This window comes from Microtus pennsylvanicus, chromosome 4 (genome assembly GCF_037038515.1).
Source record: "Microtus pennsylvanicus isolate mMicPen1 chromosome 4, mMicPen1.hap1, whole genome shotgun sequence".
Taxonomy (NCBI): domain Eukaryota; kingdom Metazoa; phylum Chordata; class Mammalia; order Rodentia; family Cricetidae; genus Microtus; species Microtus pennsylvanicus.
The window spans coordinates 121,898,601-121,917,164 of NC_134582.1; the positions used below are offsets into that span (position 1 = coordinate 121,898,601).

The window sequence follows — 18,564 nt, forward strand, 5'->3', positions numbered from 1 at the left end:
TAAAGTGTTCAGATCTTGTTGCTTAAGTGAACTCTGATGATCCCCTTCAGTCCTTATGGCAGGCATGTTTGTATGTATGCAGTTTGTGGGGTCTTGTTATGTAGCTCAGGCTAACTCAGAAATAAAGCCCCTCCTGAGTGCTGAGACCAATTGTTCTCAAGGAAGCCGAGGCTTAGAGGTGGCGTGTCTCTTTCAAGGTCACACAGCAAGTGAAGAGGCTGTGGTTTAAATCCAGAGCTCAGACTGGTGGTTTAGTTGCGAAACTCTCAGGGGGAAAAAAATCTCTGAAACAGTAAAAACTCTGTGTGAAACTGAATTACCATTGCTATTTTTTGAAACATTGTTTCAATACCTCTTACAGAGCAGAGGGAGGAGACTCCCAGCAAGCATTGCTGTCAAGATGCCTGCTGTGATTCCCAGGCTGTGGGAGAACCTGCAGACAGAAGCTGGGAACTGATAAGAGTAATTACTCCCCTCTGTTTTTCTCAGGAATGCCTAGGGGCAGCCCTGTTATTAAGTCAATTACCTTTCTCAGGTCTGGAGAGAGGAATTAGGAGCCTGTAATTGCTGAGTGACAGGCAATACACCATTCAATCCTTACTTGCTGTCCCTGCTGCAGCAGGAGGCCAGTCCTCTCACCTTTACCTTGTTTTCTTTGCGTAAAAAGTCACATCACCGTTTACACTTGGATCTTGACCTCAGACCTGTTTCTGGGTTATGAAAGCAATGTTGTTTTGGGAGTTGGAAGGTGGAAATGGAGTCTATGTCCTCTACACCATAAGCAAGCACTCTGTCCTCAGCTCTATTCTTTTTTTTCCCTTGAGACAGAATTTCTCTGTGTATCCCTGGCTGTTCTGGAATTTGAGCTAGACTAGGCTGGCTTTGAACTCAGAGATCTGCCTGCCTCCTGAGTGCTGGGGCTAAAAGCTTGTGCCACCACCGCCCAGCATTAGCACACCATTTTTTTATTTTATTTTATTTTATTTTATTGGCCTTTCATTATTTGAAAAAATTGAGATAGGCCAGGACTACACAGATAAACCCTTTCTTGAAAAATAAAAAAGAACAACAACAACAAGCAAAAATCAAAAAAAGAAGAAAAGAAAAAATGAGATAGGATGTATTAGTTATTCTTCTCATTGCTGTGAAAATTACTGGACAATACTTAAAGAAGGGTCTACTTGGGCTCACATTTTAGGAGTCATAGCCATGCAGAAGGTATGGTCGCTGGAGAGGTGTGCTGACCAGACCAGGATGCAGACTGATTACACTGCATCTGCTTCCAGGGATGAAGATGCTCACCTAGCTGTCTCCTTTTTCTTCAGTTCAGGACCCCTGCCCATAAGGTGGTGCCGCCCACATTCTTGGAGGGTTTTCCCTCCTTAGCTGAACCTGCCTGCCAACACCTTCATAGATGATGACCACGGAAGTCTAAATCCTGTCAAGTTGCTTGTCAGGCTAACCAGCACATGGAATCTAAGTTACCCAGGCTGACTGGGTACACACTGTATCCTGTATCCTCAAGGCCTTGAATGCTGACTCGGTGACCCTGACAAGCTTTGAACTTGGAATCCTTCTGCCTCAGTCACCTGTGTTCCCAGGCCTGGCTGAAAGCAACTTTTCAAAGTATACAGACTATGGGATGTAAAGTCACCTTCCTCAGCATTGTAGAAGATGTGACATAAGCATCACTAGTTGCCCCAACCTCCACCCCTACCCACCTGCCTCCCATCTCCTAAGACACCGACATAGCAACAAGCTACGGTTACCCATTCTGCTTTACACTTTCTCCTTTTCTCCCGGCATTCCTTTCCTTTTCAATGCCTCCAAGCAGAAAATACTTCCACGTTTGACAGACACACTGAGCTTCCCTGACCCTGTTTCTCCTGACTTGCTAAGGTCTTTGCTCCCATCAGCTTAATTCTCTCATTGTTCCTGTTTTCCTCAGTTGATAAACACACTGTGCTCTTCAAAAAAACTTGTTTGGTGTCTAATTCAACTATTTCATTATTTACTTGTTTGCAGCGTGAAGAGCAAACCCAGGGTATCACCTGGGATAGACAAATACTCTTAACAGTAACTTAGATTCTTGCTCAGTATTTTTAAAACTTAAAAAAATGTTATGTGTATAAATGCTTTGCCTGTACGTATGACTGTGCATCATCATATGTGTGCCTGAGGCCAGCAGAGGCCAGAGAGGGAATCAGATCTCCTAGAACCGGAGTTACAGACGGTTGTGAACCACCACGTGGGTGTTTGGAATCGAACTAGGTTCCTCTGGAACAGCATCCAGTGTTCCTACCCCCTGAGTTATCTCCCCATTTCTTTTTTTCCTTAGCGCTCACCATATCCAAAGAAGTTTGGGTGTGCTTAAGCCCTGTGTGACTTCATTGTTTTTCAGTCATTCACCCAGTCTCTACCCTGCTGGTGAACAAATCTAGCAGACTTTTTCTAGTCTCCAATTCATTTCTTCACTGGAATCTGACAAGTTTATTGATTATCCTGTCTTTACCAACACTCAGGATGTATCTCAGTGACAAAGTGGTGGTCTAGTATGTCCAAGGCCCTGAGTTTGACCCTGAATGCAGCAAAACAAACAAATGAAAGTTTATATAAAATAATACAGACAATACCAAGATGAAGTACTTGACAGACTTAAAAGCAGAGTATGCAATCTTCTTAGTATAAAGTTAGGGGCAAAATACATATACTGCATTGTCTCAACCACACTCACATTGACAGAAAGAGAAGAATAAGCCATGCAGTGGTGGTGCACGCCTTTAATCCTAGTACTCGGGAAGCAGAGGCAAGTGGATCTCTGTGAGTTCGAGGACAGCCTGGTTTACAAAGTGAGTTCCAGGACAGTCAGGGCTGTTACACAGAGAAACTCTGTCCTGAAAAACAAACAAATAAAAAATAAATACAAAAAGAAAAAAAGAGAAGAGTGAGCTACTGTGCCTGTGAGGTGCCTCAGTGGTATAAGCTCTTCGCATGTGACAGTTAGCTTCAGCTGTCAACTTGATACAAACCTAGAGTCGCCTGGGAACAAAAGCGACCTCAACTGAAGAATTGGTCAGATCCGATGGACCTGTGGTCATAGATGTAGGAACATTTTACTGATCGCTAATTGACTGCTAATTGACGTAAGAGGGTCCAGCCCACTGTGGGTGATGCCATCCTGAGGAGGGTGGGCCCAGGATGTAGCTGCATGTGCACCTCGGAGCAAGACAAGTAGCGAAGCACCGTGGTTTCCGCGTCAAGCTCCTGCCTTGAGCTCTGGCTTTGGTATTTCTCACAGTGTCAGGAAAGCAAGCTACACACCCTAGAAGCCTGAGGAACTGAGTCAGATCCCTGCATCCCACCACCGAAGGAGAAAACGCTATTCCTCAGAGCTGTTCTTTGCCCGCTGCTCATGCGTGCCTGGATGTGCACTCCATACACCGTAACAACAAATGAAAAGAGTATTTAAGAAAAGAGGAACTATAACCGAGCAGGGAATTACTGATGATTTTGGTTTCCTCCTTCATCCTTTTCTGTGTCTTGAGGTCTGCGAGAATAAAAGGCATTTTTCTGGCCCGCCACCTGCTGGTGAACAGGAACAGTTCAGGGTAGATTAAAAGCAGCCTCCGCTCTCTTCCTCTTCCTTTCACTAGCCGCCTCTCTCTTTGCAAGCTTTTCATTTCTGGCTTAAGAAATGAAAATACCTTTCCTGTCTCGAGGTCTGTTTTCATTCTGTTCTGTAACTACTGTCTCAGAGAATTCCTTTTGTACGGAAGTCATATTTTAAATCTAGCAGTTTTTAATCCATTCCCTCCCTGACAGCTCTATCTTGATTGAGCTTAATTAAGATGCGCTTAACACAAAGAGAGTTTACTCTCCAGACCCAGACAGCCCTTGTGGGAACAGGTCTTAAGGGAAGGGTCAGAAGCCCTAGTCAGCTAGGCAAAGTGGCTCTGACTGTAATGCCAGCACTCAAGAGGGTGAAGCGGAGGATCACAAACTTGAGGCCAGCCTGGGCTACACATCATAGCCTCAGCTCTGTAATAAGACCTTGTGTCATCAGTGTATTTTTTCTTATTGATTTTTTATTGAGCTCCACATTTTTCTCTGCTCCCCTCCCTAACTCTCCCCTCTTCTTCAACCTTCTCCCATGGTCCCCATGCTCCCAATTTACTCAGGAGATCTTGTCTTTTTCTACTTCCCATGTAGATTAGATCCATGTATGTCTCTCTGAGGGTCCTCAGTGTCGTCTGGTTTCTCTGGGTTTGGTGTCATCTTGTTGCTGTAACAAAATGCCTGATGAAATAGAGCTAAGGAGGGCAAGGCTTATTTAGGCTTTCAGTTCGAGGGCACGGGCCATCAAGGCAGGAAGAGCACGGCGGTAGGAACTGGAGGCAATTAGTTTAGTCATACTCCACCCTCGGTCAAAGCAGGGAGACAATGCTGCTGCTCAGCCCATTTCTCACTTTCTCCTTCTCCTCAGTCCAGCTATTGAGCTCGCCTACCTCAATGAACGGAATCTAGAAATTCCCTCACAGACGTGCCCAGAGGTGTGTCTCAGGTGATTCGAGATCCTTGCAAGGTGACAATCAATAGTAACAGTCACATGCTGCAAGAAGGGACCTCTTAACAAAGCCTCTAGTCTCTGGGAGGACAAGGAGCTGCCACTGGCAATCAGTGTCCTTATCTGAACCAGGGAGAGCTCTCTGGCAGCTACATGAAGGGCAGACTTGGGAACGCAGGTAGAAGTAGGAGTAGTGATTGCAAGGCTGCTGCACACGTGAGCACATACATGAGATGTGCTGTCAGAGGAGTGTATCCATGAGAGCCTGAGGAGACAGCGCTATCTAACAGCTGGAGCACATCAGGGCTTCTCCAGGAGGGAGTTACTTACAAGTGACCTCAGGTTTCCAGCGTGACTGGCCTGGTGTGTTGAGAAGCCCTCAACTAGGCAGCAAGAATAAGACGGAGGTGAGCAGGGTATGGAGAAGTGTGGAATAGTTTGTAAGACAGCCTTCATAAAGCCATGCAAAATCTGTCCAGCGGGCAGTTGAAAATAAGGTTGGACAGAGTGGGTGGCTGCCACTGTAGGTAAAGCCAGAGAATCAAAGGCGATTAATTCAGTAGCCAGTGAGGAATAAAGAGGAGTGACTGGGAGTGAAACTAGGTACACTGGTATTCAACGGGCAGACCTAAAAGAGAAGTGCAGAAAGGAGGCAGAGAACCGTCTATGATGTGGGAAGTCCTGTATATGTGTTGCTTTTATTGATTAAGAAATAAAGTTGCTTTGGCCTATGGCAGGGCAGAATAGAGCTAGGCGGGAAAACTAAACTAAATACTGGGAGAAAGAAGGCGGAATCAAGGAGACAGATGCCTGGGAACCTTACCGGTAAACCATGAGCCTGGTGGTAAAATGGGTTAATTCAAGATGTAAGAGTTAGCTAGGAACATGCCACAACCATTGGCCAAGCAGTGTTGCAATTAATATCGTTTCTGTGAGATTATTTCGGGTCTCAACAGCCAGGAACAAATGAGCAGTCTCTGCCTACAAGCCTGAACAAAGGAAACCTCAGAAGCAAGGCATGGTAGCCCATTCCTTCAATCCTGACACTACAAAGGCGAAGGCGAAAGCAGGAAGATCACAGATTCAAGGCCACACACTGAGATCCTGTCTTTGAAGAAAGAAAAAAAGAAGAAGGAAGGAAGGAAGGAAGGAAGAAAAAAAGAAAGAAAGAAAAGGGGACTGGGGGAGAGAAAAGAGAAGAAAAAGAACAAACTGGAAGTGATCATAGGTACAAGAGTCCAGAAAACAGGGGAGAATACATAGCCAGGTGGTAGTGGCCGGCACTGCACAACTTTAATCCCACACCTAGGAGGCAGCAGGAGAATCTGAGTCGGCACCAGCTTGGTCTACAGAGTGAGTGCCTGGACAGCCAGAGCTACACTACATAGTGAGACCCTGTCTTTAACAAAGGATTACTTAACCTGGCAGTTGGGAAATCCCTGATGATTTCACACTCTGCACAGAGGAGCAGCAATGAAGTTGGAATTTGGGGCAGGTTCCAAATGTAGACTCTCCAAGGGAGTGTGTGTAAAAAAGGCTGCTTGAGACGGAGTAATAAAAATCCATAAAGTATAAAAGCCAGAGAACAAAACTAGCCAACCCAGGCGAGCTGTTTGGCGCAACAGCTAGCATACAGTAAGCACCATAAATACAAGTCACTACTACTACGCATTCACTAACGCACTATAAGAGACTCACTCTGCACCAGGGCTGCTCTGGGCCTCAGTCCCAACCCAGGCTCGTTAAACATCAATGGAGGACAGAGGCAATGAAAAAAGTTACTCAAATGTAACGATGTATTTGCTAGCAGTAAACATTAAAAAGAAAAAAGGTAGGGGGTTCTTTCCAGTTTTATTTTGTTGCTATGATTAAAAACTCTGACAAAAAACAACTCAGGAGAAAAGTTTATTTCTGCTTACAAAGTCCCGGTTACAATCAAGGGAGGAACTTCAAACAGCTATCAGCTCATACCCAGAATTAAAAGCAGAGAGAAAGAACTATCGTGCCCACTTAATGGCTTGTTTATGCTCCATTCAATTCTCCCCTCTCATTACAGTTTAGGACACCACCCCCTCTAAAGGGAATGGTGCTGCCCACAGTGGACTGGCTTCTCCCGTATCAATTAACTTAATTTTAAGACAATTTCTTACTGACATACCCCCTGCCAACCCAATGAGAACAATCAATCATCCAGACTCCCTTTAAAGGTGACTCTAGGCTCTGTTAACACCTAAGCAGACAATCACAGAGCTAACCATCACAGAGAAGGAAGTATTAAGTGCTGAAGAAAGGAATAATTTTAGGTTGGGAAGCCTGAGAAGGTAACTCTTAGGGAGAGACCCAAAGGAAATAAAGAAAGCAACTATAATTAGGAGGGAATAATTACTGTCATTTGCATTGCTATTAGCCATCTCTAATAGAGTATTACAGCGAAAGTGTATTGTTATCACATATTATTACAGCTTTCTTTGCTACAATTAATGTTGTGATAATCACTGTCGGTCATCTCTGGCTGCTGGGTCACTTTAGCAGTGGCTGTAGTTGTCAAGGTTTATGGAATCTAGTATCAGGAAGGGCAGAAGCAACGTGACACGCGAGAATTGTGTGTTCAGAACAGCAAACAAGAGATACCAGGTATTACAGCTCAGGTCTCCGATCTCCGCACTGAGAGCTTAGAAAAGTTACAAATCCGAGGAGGGAAAGAGTGGAGAGAGGGGGGAGAGATTATGAACGTGAAAGAACAGAATGTTTTGTGTGTGTGCTAAGGCGGATCTTCTGCCCCAACATGCGTGCATGGAATATCACCACGGTCATCTTCAGGCCCAAAGGGTACTGAAACAAAGGGATCGCTGACACAAGGGAGCGTGGCAATCCCATCTCAGATGAGCATATGTGATGTGTAGTGTATGGTGGAGAGATTACAAGACAGGACTGTGTATTTTTACAGGGACATTTATTTGGTGGTTTGAAGCAGGGATGTATGAACTCCATAAGAGAATAATCAAGAGGAGCTGGAAGTCTTTGCTATTTGCCAAGGCAAGCACAATTCTGGAGTGAGGTAGGTGTGTAACAGTACCTGCTAAACTAGTGAGGATTACATCTTGCTCGTGACTGAAACAGAAACCCTTGAAGATTAAAATCTTACAGCTGGGGCTGGAGAGATGGTTCAGCTCAGTGCTGGCTGTTTCCCCAGGCTCGAAGCATGATTCCCAACATCTACAACTAGCTGTAACTCCATTTCTAGGGGATCTGACAGCCTCTTTTGGCTTCGAAAGGCATCAGGCATGTATGTGGCACACAGAAATACATGCAGGCAAAATATCCACAGGCATTAAAAAAAAAAACACAACAAAGTTAGCCCAACCAGCAGTAATGAGAATATAAAAAGGTGTCTGTCAATTCCCTGTAGACGTTGTGGGTGAAGTATGCACACCATCCCTGGCTATGAAACCAAATGACCACATAAAACCCGTGAAGGAAAAAAATTAAATAGGCCAATTATGTTTTACAGCTTGAGTAAACAGCAATTCATATTTCAAGTTTTATTATATTTTCATACATATATATTACATTCATCCACATTATGTACTTCCCAGGGATTCCCAGGACTCAATATTTAATCTCATTCTACTTGAAAGGTAGAAAAACCAAAATATGGGCTGACCCTCGAGCTCAGAGGCAGAGCACTGGCTTAGTCAGCATTTGCAAGGCTCTGATTTCAACCCCCAGTATGGTTTAAAAAAGAAAAAATAAATGGCTGTCTTCAAGATCATACAACATGCCAGGAATCCAGAGTCTTGGTCATGTGGCAAGTCTTCCAGCAGAGGAAAATGACGGGAGGGCAGAAGGAGAAGAAAACACTGGCTGAGAAATAACTCACTCACTGGTCTAACTGAAAACGCAGGATGTCAGTTCCCATGAACTTTATAGCCTCCTTCTTCAAACATCCTATGACTTCACAGTGTGGTCAAAGTCCCGAAGTATATCTCTACTCTCTGTGAGCTGCTGGGCCAGGGTGCCTGTTAAGTCTGCAGAATCCTTTAGTCCCGACTGCAGCAGGAACTTGGTGCAAGCCACGTGCTGACCTGCACAGGCCAGATGCAGGGCTAAAGGGAGACAACATCGGTCCATGTGAGAACATGTACTGCATTCAGAACCCACTGGATTATTCAGTTATGCAGAGAGTGTGACTGTGTGTGTGCGCTCACTGTCACAGTGCATGTGTAGAGGGAGGTCAGAGGACACCATGCAGAAGCTGGCTCTCTTTCACTAGATGGATCCTGGGGGATAAAACACAGATGGCCAGGCTTGGCTACAAGAGCTCTCACCCACCGAGCCATCTTGTCCGCTACCCACTTATACAGATTGTACACTTTCGTAACCTACCCATGATGGCCTATAGTGGATCACAATTTAAACCTGACTGGGATGAAAATATTTCTAAAGAAGATAAACCTGCAAGGTATGGTGGCATACACCTTTAATTCCAGCATTCGACAAGCAGAGGGACGTGGATCTCTGTGAGTCTAAGGACAGCCAGGTCTACAAATAAGGGGCTGGAGGTAGGGCTGAGCAGTTAAGAGCACTGGCTGTTCTTCCAGAGGACCCAGGTCCAATTCCCAGCATCCACAAGGTGGCTCATAGTCTCTGTAAATCTAGTTCAAGGGGATCCAACCTCCATAGGCACCAGGCATGCACATGGTGCTTACACATGTAAAGGCAAAACACCAATACACATAATATATATGTAAAATTTTAATAACAACAAAAAAGCTAAACCAAAAACCGTGATGTCAGTATCAATAGCTCCAATAGCTTTTACAAAGGAAAAGCTATTTTAAGGAAGAGTGTTTGGTTTTCAGGGCTAGGGACTGGATGTAGGGCAGCGTGCACATTAGGCAAGAGCCCACCACTGAGGGGTTCAACCTACATCAATGCTTTCAACTAAAAAGTACCCGAGTCACTAGGATTCCGTACCTGAGCGATTTCTTTCATCTTTAGAGTTGATGTTGGCACCCAGGGATAACAGTGTTTGAACGGTGCTTGTCTGTCCCTCCTGAGTGTGGAAATGAACTCATTACTGCTGTGATGAGGGCAAAAACAACCCTTTAAAAACAGTCTCTAGAGGGCTGGAGAGATGGCTCAGTGGTTAAGAGCATTGCCTGCTCTTCCAAAGGTCCTGAGTTCAATTCCCGGCAACCACATGGTGGCTCACAACTATCTGTAATGAGGTCTAGTGCCCTCTTCTGGCCGACATACAGACAGAATATGGTATACATAATAAATAAATATTACAAAAAAAAAAACAAAACCCCAGTCTCTTGATGCAGCCAACTGCAAATACGGAAACCTCCTGTTTTAAAGATGATTTATATCAGCCATGATTCTCACACAAATTGTTAAATATTTGTAACATTCAGTTATCAGGATGGATAATATGATTAGGGTTCCATCAAGTTCAGCAGTACAAAACCTTGTGGTTTATATAGATCTTAAAAATCCCCAAATTTCCCAAGCATACAAACTCTTTGTTTGCTGGGAATTGTAAGAATGGCTCAGTGGTTAAGAGCACTGGCTGCTCTTCCTAGGGGACCCAGGTTCAATCCCCAGTACCCACATGGCAGCTCACAGCTGTCTGTGACTAGTTCCAGGGGATCTGACAGCCTCCTACATACAGACATACATGTAGGCAAAACACCAATGCACATGAAATAAAAATACATAAAATTAAAAAAACAAAGATTTCAGATTCAGTCTTTTTATGGGGGAAATATTTGTGGACTAGGCCCTCAGTCCATTTGTGAATCTATATTCCTTGTATTCTGGGGGAGTGTGGTGGGCATCATTGGTCAGAAAACATGTACTCTTGCTTCTAGAAAACCAAATAAAGGCACGTAGCTTCTAAACAATATATAATAAGCAAGGCTCTGAAAATAGCTTTTTCCTTAGTGAAATATTTATGGACATCTTTAATGTTTTATACATTGGAGAGACCAGTAGATGCAATTTCTTTGTGTTAGTTAAAGAGATTTTAAATTCTCATTTCAATATAAGAACTACAAATTTCATATAATGATTCTTTGTTTATTTGTTATTTTTTAGTAAATCATTTTATTTTCATGTGTGTGTGTTAACACATATATGCAGGTGCCTGCTGAGGCCAGAAGGGGAAGTCAGTCAGATCCCTTGGAGCTGGAGTTACAAACAACTGTGAGCTCTGCCATATGTGGGTGCTTGGGAATTCGGCAAGAGCAGCCAGCACACATAACATTGAGCTATCTCTCCAGCCCCTTATTTATTTATTTATTTACAATGTAAAAAAATTAACATTACTATACTAAAGTGAGTTCCACAGTTTGCTTTTAAACACTTAAGAGACGACTGAAAAGGCCTCCATCACCCTTCAGCATCTTCACGGGTTTAAATAACATTCCTGAAAATAAGGGTGGGAAGGGGTACATAAAACCCAAGTATTATATAGAATTAAAAATACTCCTCTCTCCATTTTTGCCTAGAAACCAAAAATGTCATGTTTCTATTTAAGGAAATTTAAGGAAATTCAGAATCACAAATATCTCAAGAATATAGAATACAGATGGAGCCGAAGATGCCAAGACTGCAGAGCTGTCTGTCATTGGAGCAAACCAAGCAGAAGGAAGAAATGCTGTCAGGAGAAGCAACTGACCTTGGCTGCATAAAGAAGTGCTGTGAGCTGGGTGGACTTGGCTCTCACATCTACATCAATGCCAAGTCCAGACACCAGGAACCGAACGGCTTCATCCTGCCCAGTGACTGCTGCTCGGTGTAGAGCCTGGGCCCCCAGGCTATCTTCAGCTGAAGGGCAAGCCTAGTAGACAGGAAAGATGGGCAAAGCAAAAAGCGGAGGAAGCTGGGTTCACGGGCCTACAGATGTTTTGGTGCAGCTGTCTGTGCTCTTCTGGGCAGAGCACATAATTTCTTCCGTTCTCAAAGTGCTTGAACTAAAATGTAGCTGAGTCAATGCTCTGTCTAGTGTGTCTTAAGCTCTGTCAGGATGGTTTGTTGTTATTACAGTTAAAGTGACAATAAGAACTGAATCCTTAATTTTCTAACTGCTCTGTGTATGTTGGATTATTGGATCATCCCTAGCTCAACTCCAAGGTTCTGAGCATGCTACCCAAGCACTTTACTTTGAGCTCCAACCCTAGGATCACTAAATTCATGTAGGAACCTTCTGAAGAAATCACATTTTGTCACAATTTTAGAGATGGGAACACTTATGCATGTATGTTTACAGGGGTCAAAGATGGAGAAACACAGGAGGCAGGATGTGAAGGCAGCGACTGAATAATGATGTACTGTTAATCCCCAGATCTAACATTTCTAAGGAAGAACTAAAGGAATAAGCAGAAGCACTTCATACCTTGTGTTTTTCAAGGAGCAGCATGGCTATATGAACATGGCCACATTGAATTGCATCCATGAAGGGTGTGACGCCACAGTTGTCTCTACAGTCTGGCGCATAGTCACACCTAGAGTCAAATCCAAAATGACACAAACGTGAATATTCACCATTTCCAACCTAAAAAGGTGACAGGGTGGCCTGCATGCAGGCTGTGTGCCTTACAGATGATCTGTGACCATCTGGAGCTATCTTTCCCATGACCACCACAGCACCTGAACTGAGTCCCGCATCTTCAGGACCTTCTCTATTAACCTTTTAACCTTCTCTATTAGGACAGCTGGAGCCTTCATTTCTTCAGCTTCGCGAAGCTTGGACGCTTTGTAGTCACCCTTACTATCTTCCTCTTTTCTCCCTGACCAATTACCTATATATAATTCTGCAGCCAGGCTACTTAAAACATCTATATGCTCCTCTCCGTCGCTGCTTTCACCCTATGCACAGGTCAACTGATGCAGCTTCTAATGCTCTTCTTATCATGATCCTCACCTCACCTTCCCCTGCACCCATTCTCCATGGCAACTAGTCATCAGCCATCTTGAATGGCATTATTAATACAGTGTCTTCTTCATTAGCCTATGAAGGCCACTAGAGAAGAGCTATGTTTATTTCATTACCCAGACCTAACACACAAAGGTTACTGAAAAGTGTTTTCTTCAGTGAAGAGTATTTTATAAATTTGCAGAAAAGCAAATATGTCCCATCTGTGGTTCCAAGTGCTTGACATGTGCTTTTAGGATCCAGGGTTCACGGCTCTTTTTCACCTATGATCTTTCCATGTCTACATCACGTCACCATTCATATGTTGCCAAGCTTCACACCTCTTTCTGGCCCATCTTGTCTCTACTCACTTGAACTCTGCTTTGATCTCTACAGAGATGCAACTACTCCACTTGTTCCAAAGTGAAATTTTTTATGCTTCCAGCCCCAACCCTGCTCCTCTTCCAGTGTCCAATGTCTCAGCAGGTGCCACACTGTGAAAGTCTTGTTCCCTTGCCCCTTCTTTATTTTCTGTGGTGCTGGAGATGAAACCCAAGGCCTTGAATATGCTAGGCAAGCATTTTCCCACTGAGCTACATCTCCAGACTCTCTCAGATCCTTTTCATCAAATTATCTGCCTATTCCTATTAATTCAACTTTTTGAAGATACCCCTCAACCCACTTCTTTCTTCTCGCCCTAGTCACTGTTCTACTGCTGTAAAGACAACTCTTTATGAAAGAAAGATTTAATTGAGGGCCTGAACACTTTCAGAGGTTCAGCTCATCATCATCACGATAGGGAGTATGGTGGGATTCAGGCAAGCACTGGAACAGTAGCTAAGAGTTACACCCTGGTCCCTAGGCAGAGAGAGCCTAGGCCTGGCATAGGATTTTGAAATCTCAAAGCCCACTCTCAGTGACACACTTCCTCCAACAAGGTCACACCTCCGAATCCTTATAATCCTCTCTCCCTGGTAACTAAGCATTTCAATATATGGGAGCATTCATAGTCAAACCACCACACTCTCTACACTCATCTTTTCAGCCCAGATACCATCACTGGTATCTCCCATTTCACTTCATCAACCGAAGAGACCATTTCACAGAAACCTGCTCTCATCCCAGGCTCATTTACATTTTGTAGTCAGGTGATGCTGCAACCTTGATGATTTCTTATGACCCTTGGCTTAAAAACCCTTCAACAAGGAGCCTGGAGAAGTAGTTCAGCAGTGGTAAGGACTTGTTGCTCTCCCAGGGGATCTGGGTTTGATTTCCTCTGACATCCTCTTCTGGCCACCACAGGCACCAGGCATGCATATAGTATACAGACATGCACACAAGTTAAACATTCAGATACATAAAATGAACGCAATGGTCTACAGCATCCATACTCTCTACTGTTTAGACTTTAGCATAGCCCAAACTACTTCCTGTTTCCCAAATGTGCTATTCTTTTTCTTGGTGCAAAAAACTCCCTTGCCCCTACTCACAGCTTTGGCTGTGCTGGTGCTGAGACATTTATTTCTTCAGTCTTTCCTAATTTACACAGGGTCTTCCTCTCACACTCCTATAGGAACCCTGAATTCCTTGCAATGCCCATTGGTACATGGCCCTGTTGTTTGTGGACACTGAGCTCTCTGTAACTAAGAAATACTTTCCGCCAATTTACCATGTTGTTCTTGTTCTTACCTATCAAGAAGCTCCTGTACTGCTTCGAAACAGCCATGCATTGCTGCGGGGGAAAAAACAGAGGCAATCAGAACTTTTAACTGTATAACTTTTTGTCTAACTTTAGTGTATAACTTTGTAGCGAAACTTTCTTGGCTGGTGTGGTGGTTTGAAAGAAAATGGCCCAAAGGGAGTGGCACTATCAGGAGGTGTGAGCTTGTTGGAGTAAGTGTGTCACTGTGAGGGTGGGCTTGAGTTCTTCTATGCTCAAACTACTCCCAGTGTCACAGACCTGCTGCCTTCTGACCAAGATGTAGCCAGCACCACGTCTTGCCATGATGATAATGGACTAACCACTGAAACCGTAAGTCCTCAATTAAGTGTGTTTCCTTTATAAGAGTTGCATGGTCATGGTATCTCTTCACAGCAGTAGAAACCGTAACTAAGCCAGCTGGGGAGGTAACTCATTGGACAAACATCTTTCTCCTGGCTCTAAAAAAATTTTTTTTTTGCTTTAGATTTATTTATTCTATTTTCTGTGTATAACTGTTTTGTTTGCATTCTGGTGATGGATCCCTTGAAAATAGGGATCTAGAGAAGAGATGGTTGTGAGCTACCATGTGGGTGCTGGGAACTGAACCCGGGTCCTTTAGAAGACCAACAAGTGTTCTTAGCTGTTGAGTCATCTCTTCAGTCACATCGGCCCTGCTCTTCTCACAGAAGAAAAACCTAAAATAGGTAATATTACTGTTCTATCCCCTCCCCCCGAGAAAACCCAAGCAAATAAATGGCAAAGAATGATGTTTTCACTTTAAGCACTTGATCATTTCATCCTTAGAGCACTTTCATGGCAAACTTCCAGTTTTAAGCCTACCTCCTCACTTTAGTGCTGTGATTTTCAAAGGCTGGTGTAGCCTCTCACCAGAAAACTGCAAAGACATTTTGAAGGTAACCTATTTAATAGTAATCTATGAAAATTATCTAGAAATTTACTCCTCTGACTGAAGATACCTGTTCCCAATAGAAAAGATTCTACCTGGTCTCCATTTATTTTGGGTGACAGATTGGTGACCGGTGATATTCTGGGGAGTGTGTATGATGGGAGCTAGCCAAGTATTTTATGAAGTAGGCGGACTTTTCCTACTTACTCAAAAGTTTCAGGAAGGATTCCTTGGTCCGTAAGTGCCAGCTATGGCCAGAGAACAACTGGGTGCTTGTTCCCAGACAGTATGGACTGGATCATATCTCAGGCATTGATCTTCAGAGATAGTACAAGCTCAGTATGTTAATTCAGTGAACTGCCTCTTAGACTAAGAATTATTTTCCAAATTTCTGCCTTAGGGGGAGGGGTACTGGGGGACTTGAGATAGGGTCTCTCAACATTGCTCAGCTGGCCTTAGACTTAATGGCTTCTGACACCTCAACCTCCTGAGTGCTAGAACTAGAGAGGCATGCACCATGCTGCCAGGCTTATTTCCCAACTTTCTTGTTTTAGACTTTTGAGCCCATTATCCACATGTTCCACGCTAATTTTGCTTTTTGCCAAGACTCTACGGCATGGTATCATCACCACTGTGAAAAGTTCAGAAGGACATTTGCTCAAACACAGACCAAGTTCTTTATCCAGGGCCACAGACTTTGGAAGGTACAGAACCAGCCTGCCATCTAACTGACCAGGAAGGGTAAGACAGACACATAGGAAAGCTGAACTAACACAGTGACCCGAGAGCCCAGGGCTCCATCACTTTACAAACTTATAGTCTTCCGAGAATCCCAAGGTGCTCTGATGCCTTGCCTTCTCTGGTTTTCCAAATCCTCCATTCCCCTTGCAGATGACTTGAACTACAAGGTGTAAGCAGTGCTGGGGAGAAGCCAAGTGCAGAAAGCAGCGATTGCAGGCTATACCTGCAGTATGTAAAGGAGTTCTTCTAATCTTGCTCTCTGTTTTCCAAGCATCCGGGCAGACCGTGAGCAAGTACCGGAGGATCACAGGGTCGCCTTCTCGACTGGCAATGTGGAAACTGTTCCAACCATCCTTGTTCTTCAGGAGTGGGTTGGCACCGTGTTCCACAAGGTCCTGGATCACTTCAAGGTTCTTCCTTGTACAAGCCATCATCAGAGGAGTCCTAAGGTCAACCAGGATGGAAAGGAGCTGAGGCATTTGGAAGAAGCCAGGCCTTCAGGGAATGTACGTCTTTGGTTGAGATGGAAAACCTGGGGGTGCGGGAGGGGCAGGAAAACAACTTAGATCATCAACCTCTGACTTCTCTGAGGACTGTGGAGACATAACAAGGGGAAACTGACTCACATGTTTCTATTGGAGCAGGCTATCTGAGAGGCAAAAACTGTGAGCCAAGCCGAGAACTGATAAAAACCCCAGATAACCCTTAAGATATAGTGGAACAATTTTACAATATCGACGGAGATGTGCTTTTAATTACATGGTGCTTTCCTGTCCTTGATGTGCTGAGATCAAATTCAGGGGCTCGTGCACGCTAGGAGGCATCACCACCTCTGATATATTTCCCACCCACTATGCTTTGACAGATTTGAAATAACTTGGAAGGCAGGAGCTTCATTAAGTTAGGAGCCTAAAAAAGTTAACAGGCTCCCAGGAACCAGACATAGTGCGCGCGCGCGCACGCACGCACGCACGCACGCACGCACGCACGCACACACACACACACACACACACAAAGATGTCAACCTAGCAACAAATGAAACTGATTTGTGTGGTGGAAGAGTATCACCACCATGGTGGTGGCTCTGCAAGGCTAGATGTGACGAAATTGCATACAGCTCAACATTCAATGCACGTGCAACAGAAAGCTATCCACTGCAGCATGTCAATTAAAATAATGCAATTGTGAAAAAGTAATTTAGCAAGATGTCTCCAGAAGAGCACATCCTGGGCACATGAGTAATACAATTCATCCGTTAACTAGTTGATTACGTTTCTATACTCTCTCAACGGGAAGAGTCCTTTTTGTCCTATTAGTTAGGACAATTGTTCTAACGAAAGAGCCAAACCTACAGAGAGAGGAAGGTAGGACTGAGAATTAGAAGCTGGGAAAAGTGGACACACTGAGAAATGCACAAAAATCTGCGATTCTTCGGGAAGTGGCGATGTAGCTTTTCTGAACCCTGGGCACCTACCAGTCCGCCTTCTTCAAGGAGTCCACAGCTGCCCCTCGGTCCAGGAGGTAGCGCACGCAGTTCCGGTGGCCCATTGAGGCAGCTTCGTGTAGAGGCCGCTTGTAGTCTCGGTTGGCAGCCTCGATGTCCATACTCCAAGCCTCCACTAGATAAGCCAGAATGTTCTGGCGCCCGTGGCGGGCCGCACAGTGAAGAAGGGTGTCCCTAGCGGGCCCCTGGCAGCCTCCGGCCGCCTCCAGCTCTTCCTGCAGGGCGCGCAGTTGGCCCTCTTGCACCAGCCTGCAGAGGCGCCGTGGATCCCGAGGCGGAGCCATCACCCTGGACCAGGTGTGACAAAAGTAGGGGGAAGATAGTGCTCCAGTCCAAAACACAGACACAGTGCGACGACAGGTTCAGCGAAGATGAGATGGCTAGGGCTTCCGTTTCCTCCACGTGACCGTTCTCCCGGACGCTCCGCCCCCCCAGCGGGATGCTGTCAGCAAGCTTCTTTTTTTTTTTTATGACTCCAGCCCTGGTTTGGAAGACAAAATTTCCAACGTGGAATGGTGTCTCCTCGGGAGACCGGACCGACAACAAGCACGTTCATAGCTCTTTCTGGTAACCGCGCTCCAAACATGCAGACTCGTCAGGGTGGGTCCTTGGGTTTCTGGAGCCCGTGCAGCTTGGGGTAAGGGCATGCATCTGACATCTTAGAGCTGTCCCTTGCACACGAGTGATTGGGGGCGAAAGACCTAACAGAATGGAGTGTGCCGATGTACCACGAAGCCCTGAAGTGGAACAGAAGGGCTTTGCAGCCTGATCTCGCACCGTACGGCACTACACCGTACAGCCTACGGGGATGTCTGCCGGGCTGCACAGCCGGGGTCTCGGGCTACTCCGGTGGTAAAAGCAAAGGCAACAGGACCGGAGCGTGCCGAGAGCACACTGCCTACCCAGCTCAGGTGTGTTGTGGGTATGTCTGCCGGGCTGCACAGCCTCATCTTTGGGCTGCACAGCAGGGATCTCGGGCAGCCCAGGCTCCCAACAGCAGGGTTTCTGGGGCCTCTCGGAGGTGGAAACAGTGTCCCCCGTGCTCCGCCCGCTCCTCACCCAATCCGCAGCGGACCCCAGCCCCCTCCCCGCTGCTGTCGCCTCGGCCCCCGCGGGAATCCAGAGAGCTCGAAGGAACTCTGGGAAAGTTTCCTTCGCCTCCTCCGCGCCAGCGGAAGCACCGACGGGGCGTGGCCCGGTTCCTTGAGCCACGCCCCCTCCGCCT

General features: G+C 45.3%; 1 protein-coding gene across 5 annotated transcripts; it reads right to left on the minus strand.

Moving 5' to 3' along the window:
* Positions 1–6,457: 6,457 nt before the first annotated feature.
* Positions 6,458–18,524, minus strand: Ankrd16 (ankyrin repeat domain 16). Of its 5 annotated transcripts, none has more exons than XM_075970317.1 (7): positions 17,310–18,469; positions 16,059–16,279; positions 14,175–14,217; positions 11,967–12,075; positions 11,250–11,411; positions 9,542–9,620; positions 6,458–8,670 (listed from the first exon to the last, which is right to left on the minus strand). In XM_075970317.1, the coding sequence occupies exons 1-7, from the start codon at positions 17,621–17,623 to the stop codon at positions 8,513–8,515; spliced, it is 1,086 nt and encodes a 361-aa protein (XP_075826432.1). In that variant the 5' UTR covers positions 17,624–18,469; the 3' UTR covers positions 6,458–8,512. The 5 variants fall into 5 exon arrangements, with proteins under 5 accessions (XP_075826432.1, XP_075826436.1, XP_075826435.1 ...); XM_075970321.1 differs by having other exon boundaries at positions 6,460–8,670; positions 15,302–16,367; positions 17,310–18,524; XM_075970320.1 differs by having other exon boundaries at positions 6,460–8,670; positions 16,059–16,367; positions 17,310–17,439.
* Between the last annotated feature and the right edge of the window lie 40 nt (positions 18,525–18,564).

Coding starts and splice junctions, on each gene's coding strand:
- Ankrd16 (XM_075970317.1), bottom strand. CDS start 17,623: ATGGCTCCGCCTCGGGATCCACGGCGCCTCTGCAGGCTGGTGCAAGAG. Junction 16,280..17,309: donor TCCTTGAAGAAGGCGGACTG/GTAGGTGCCCAG, acceptor GGTTGACCTTAG/GACTCCTCTGATGATGGCTT. Junction 14,218..16,058: donor AACTCCTTTACATACTGCAG/GTATAGCCTGCA, acceptor TTTCCCCCGCAG/CAATGCATGGCTGTTTCGAA.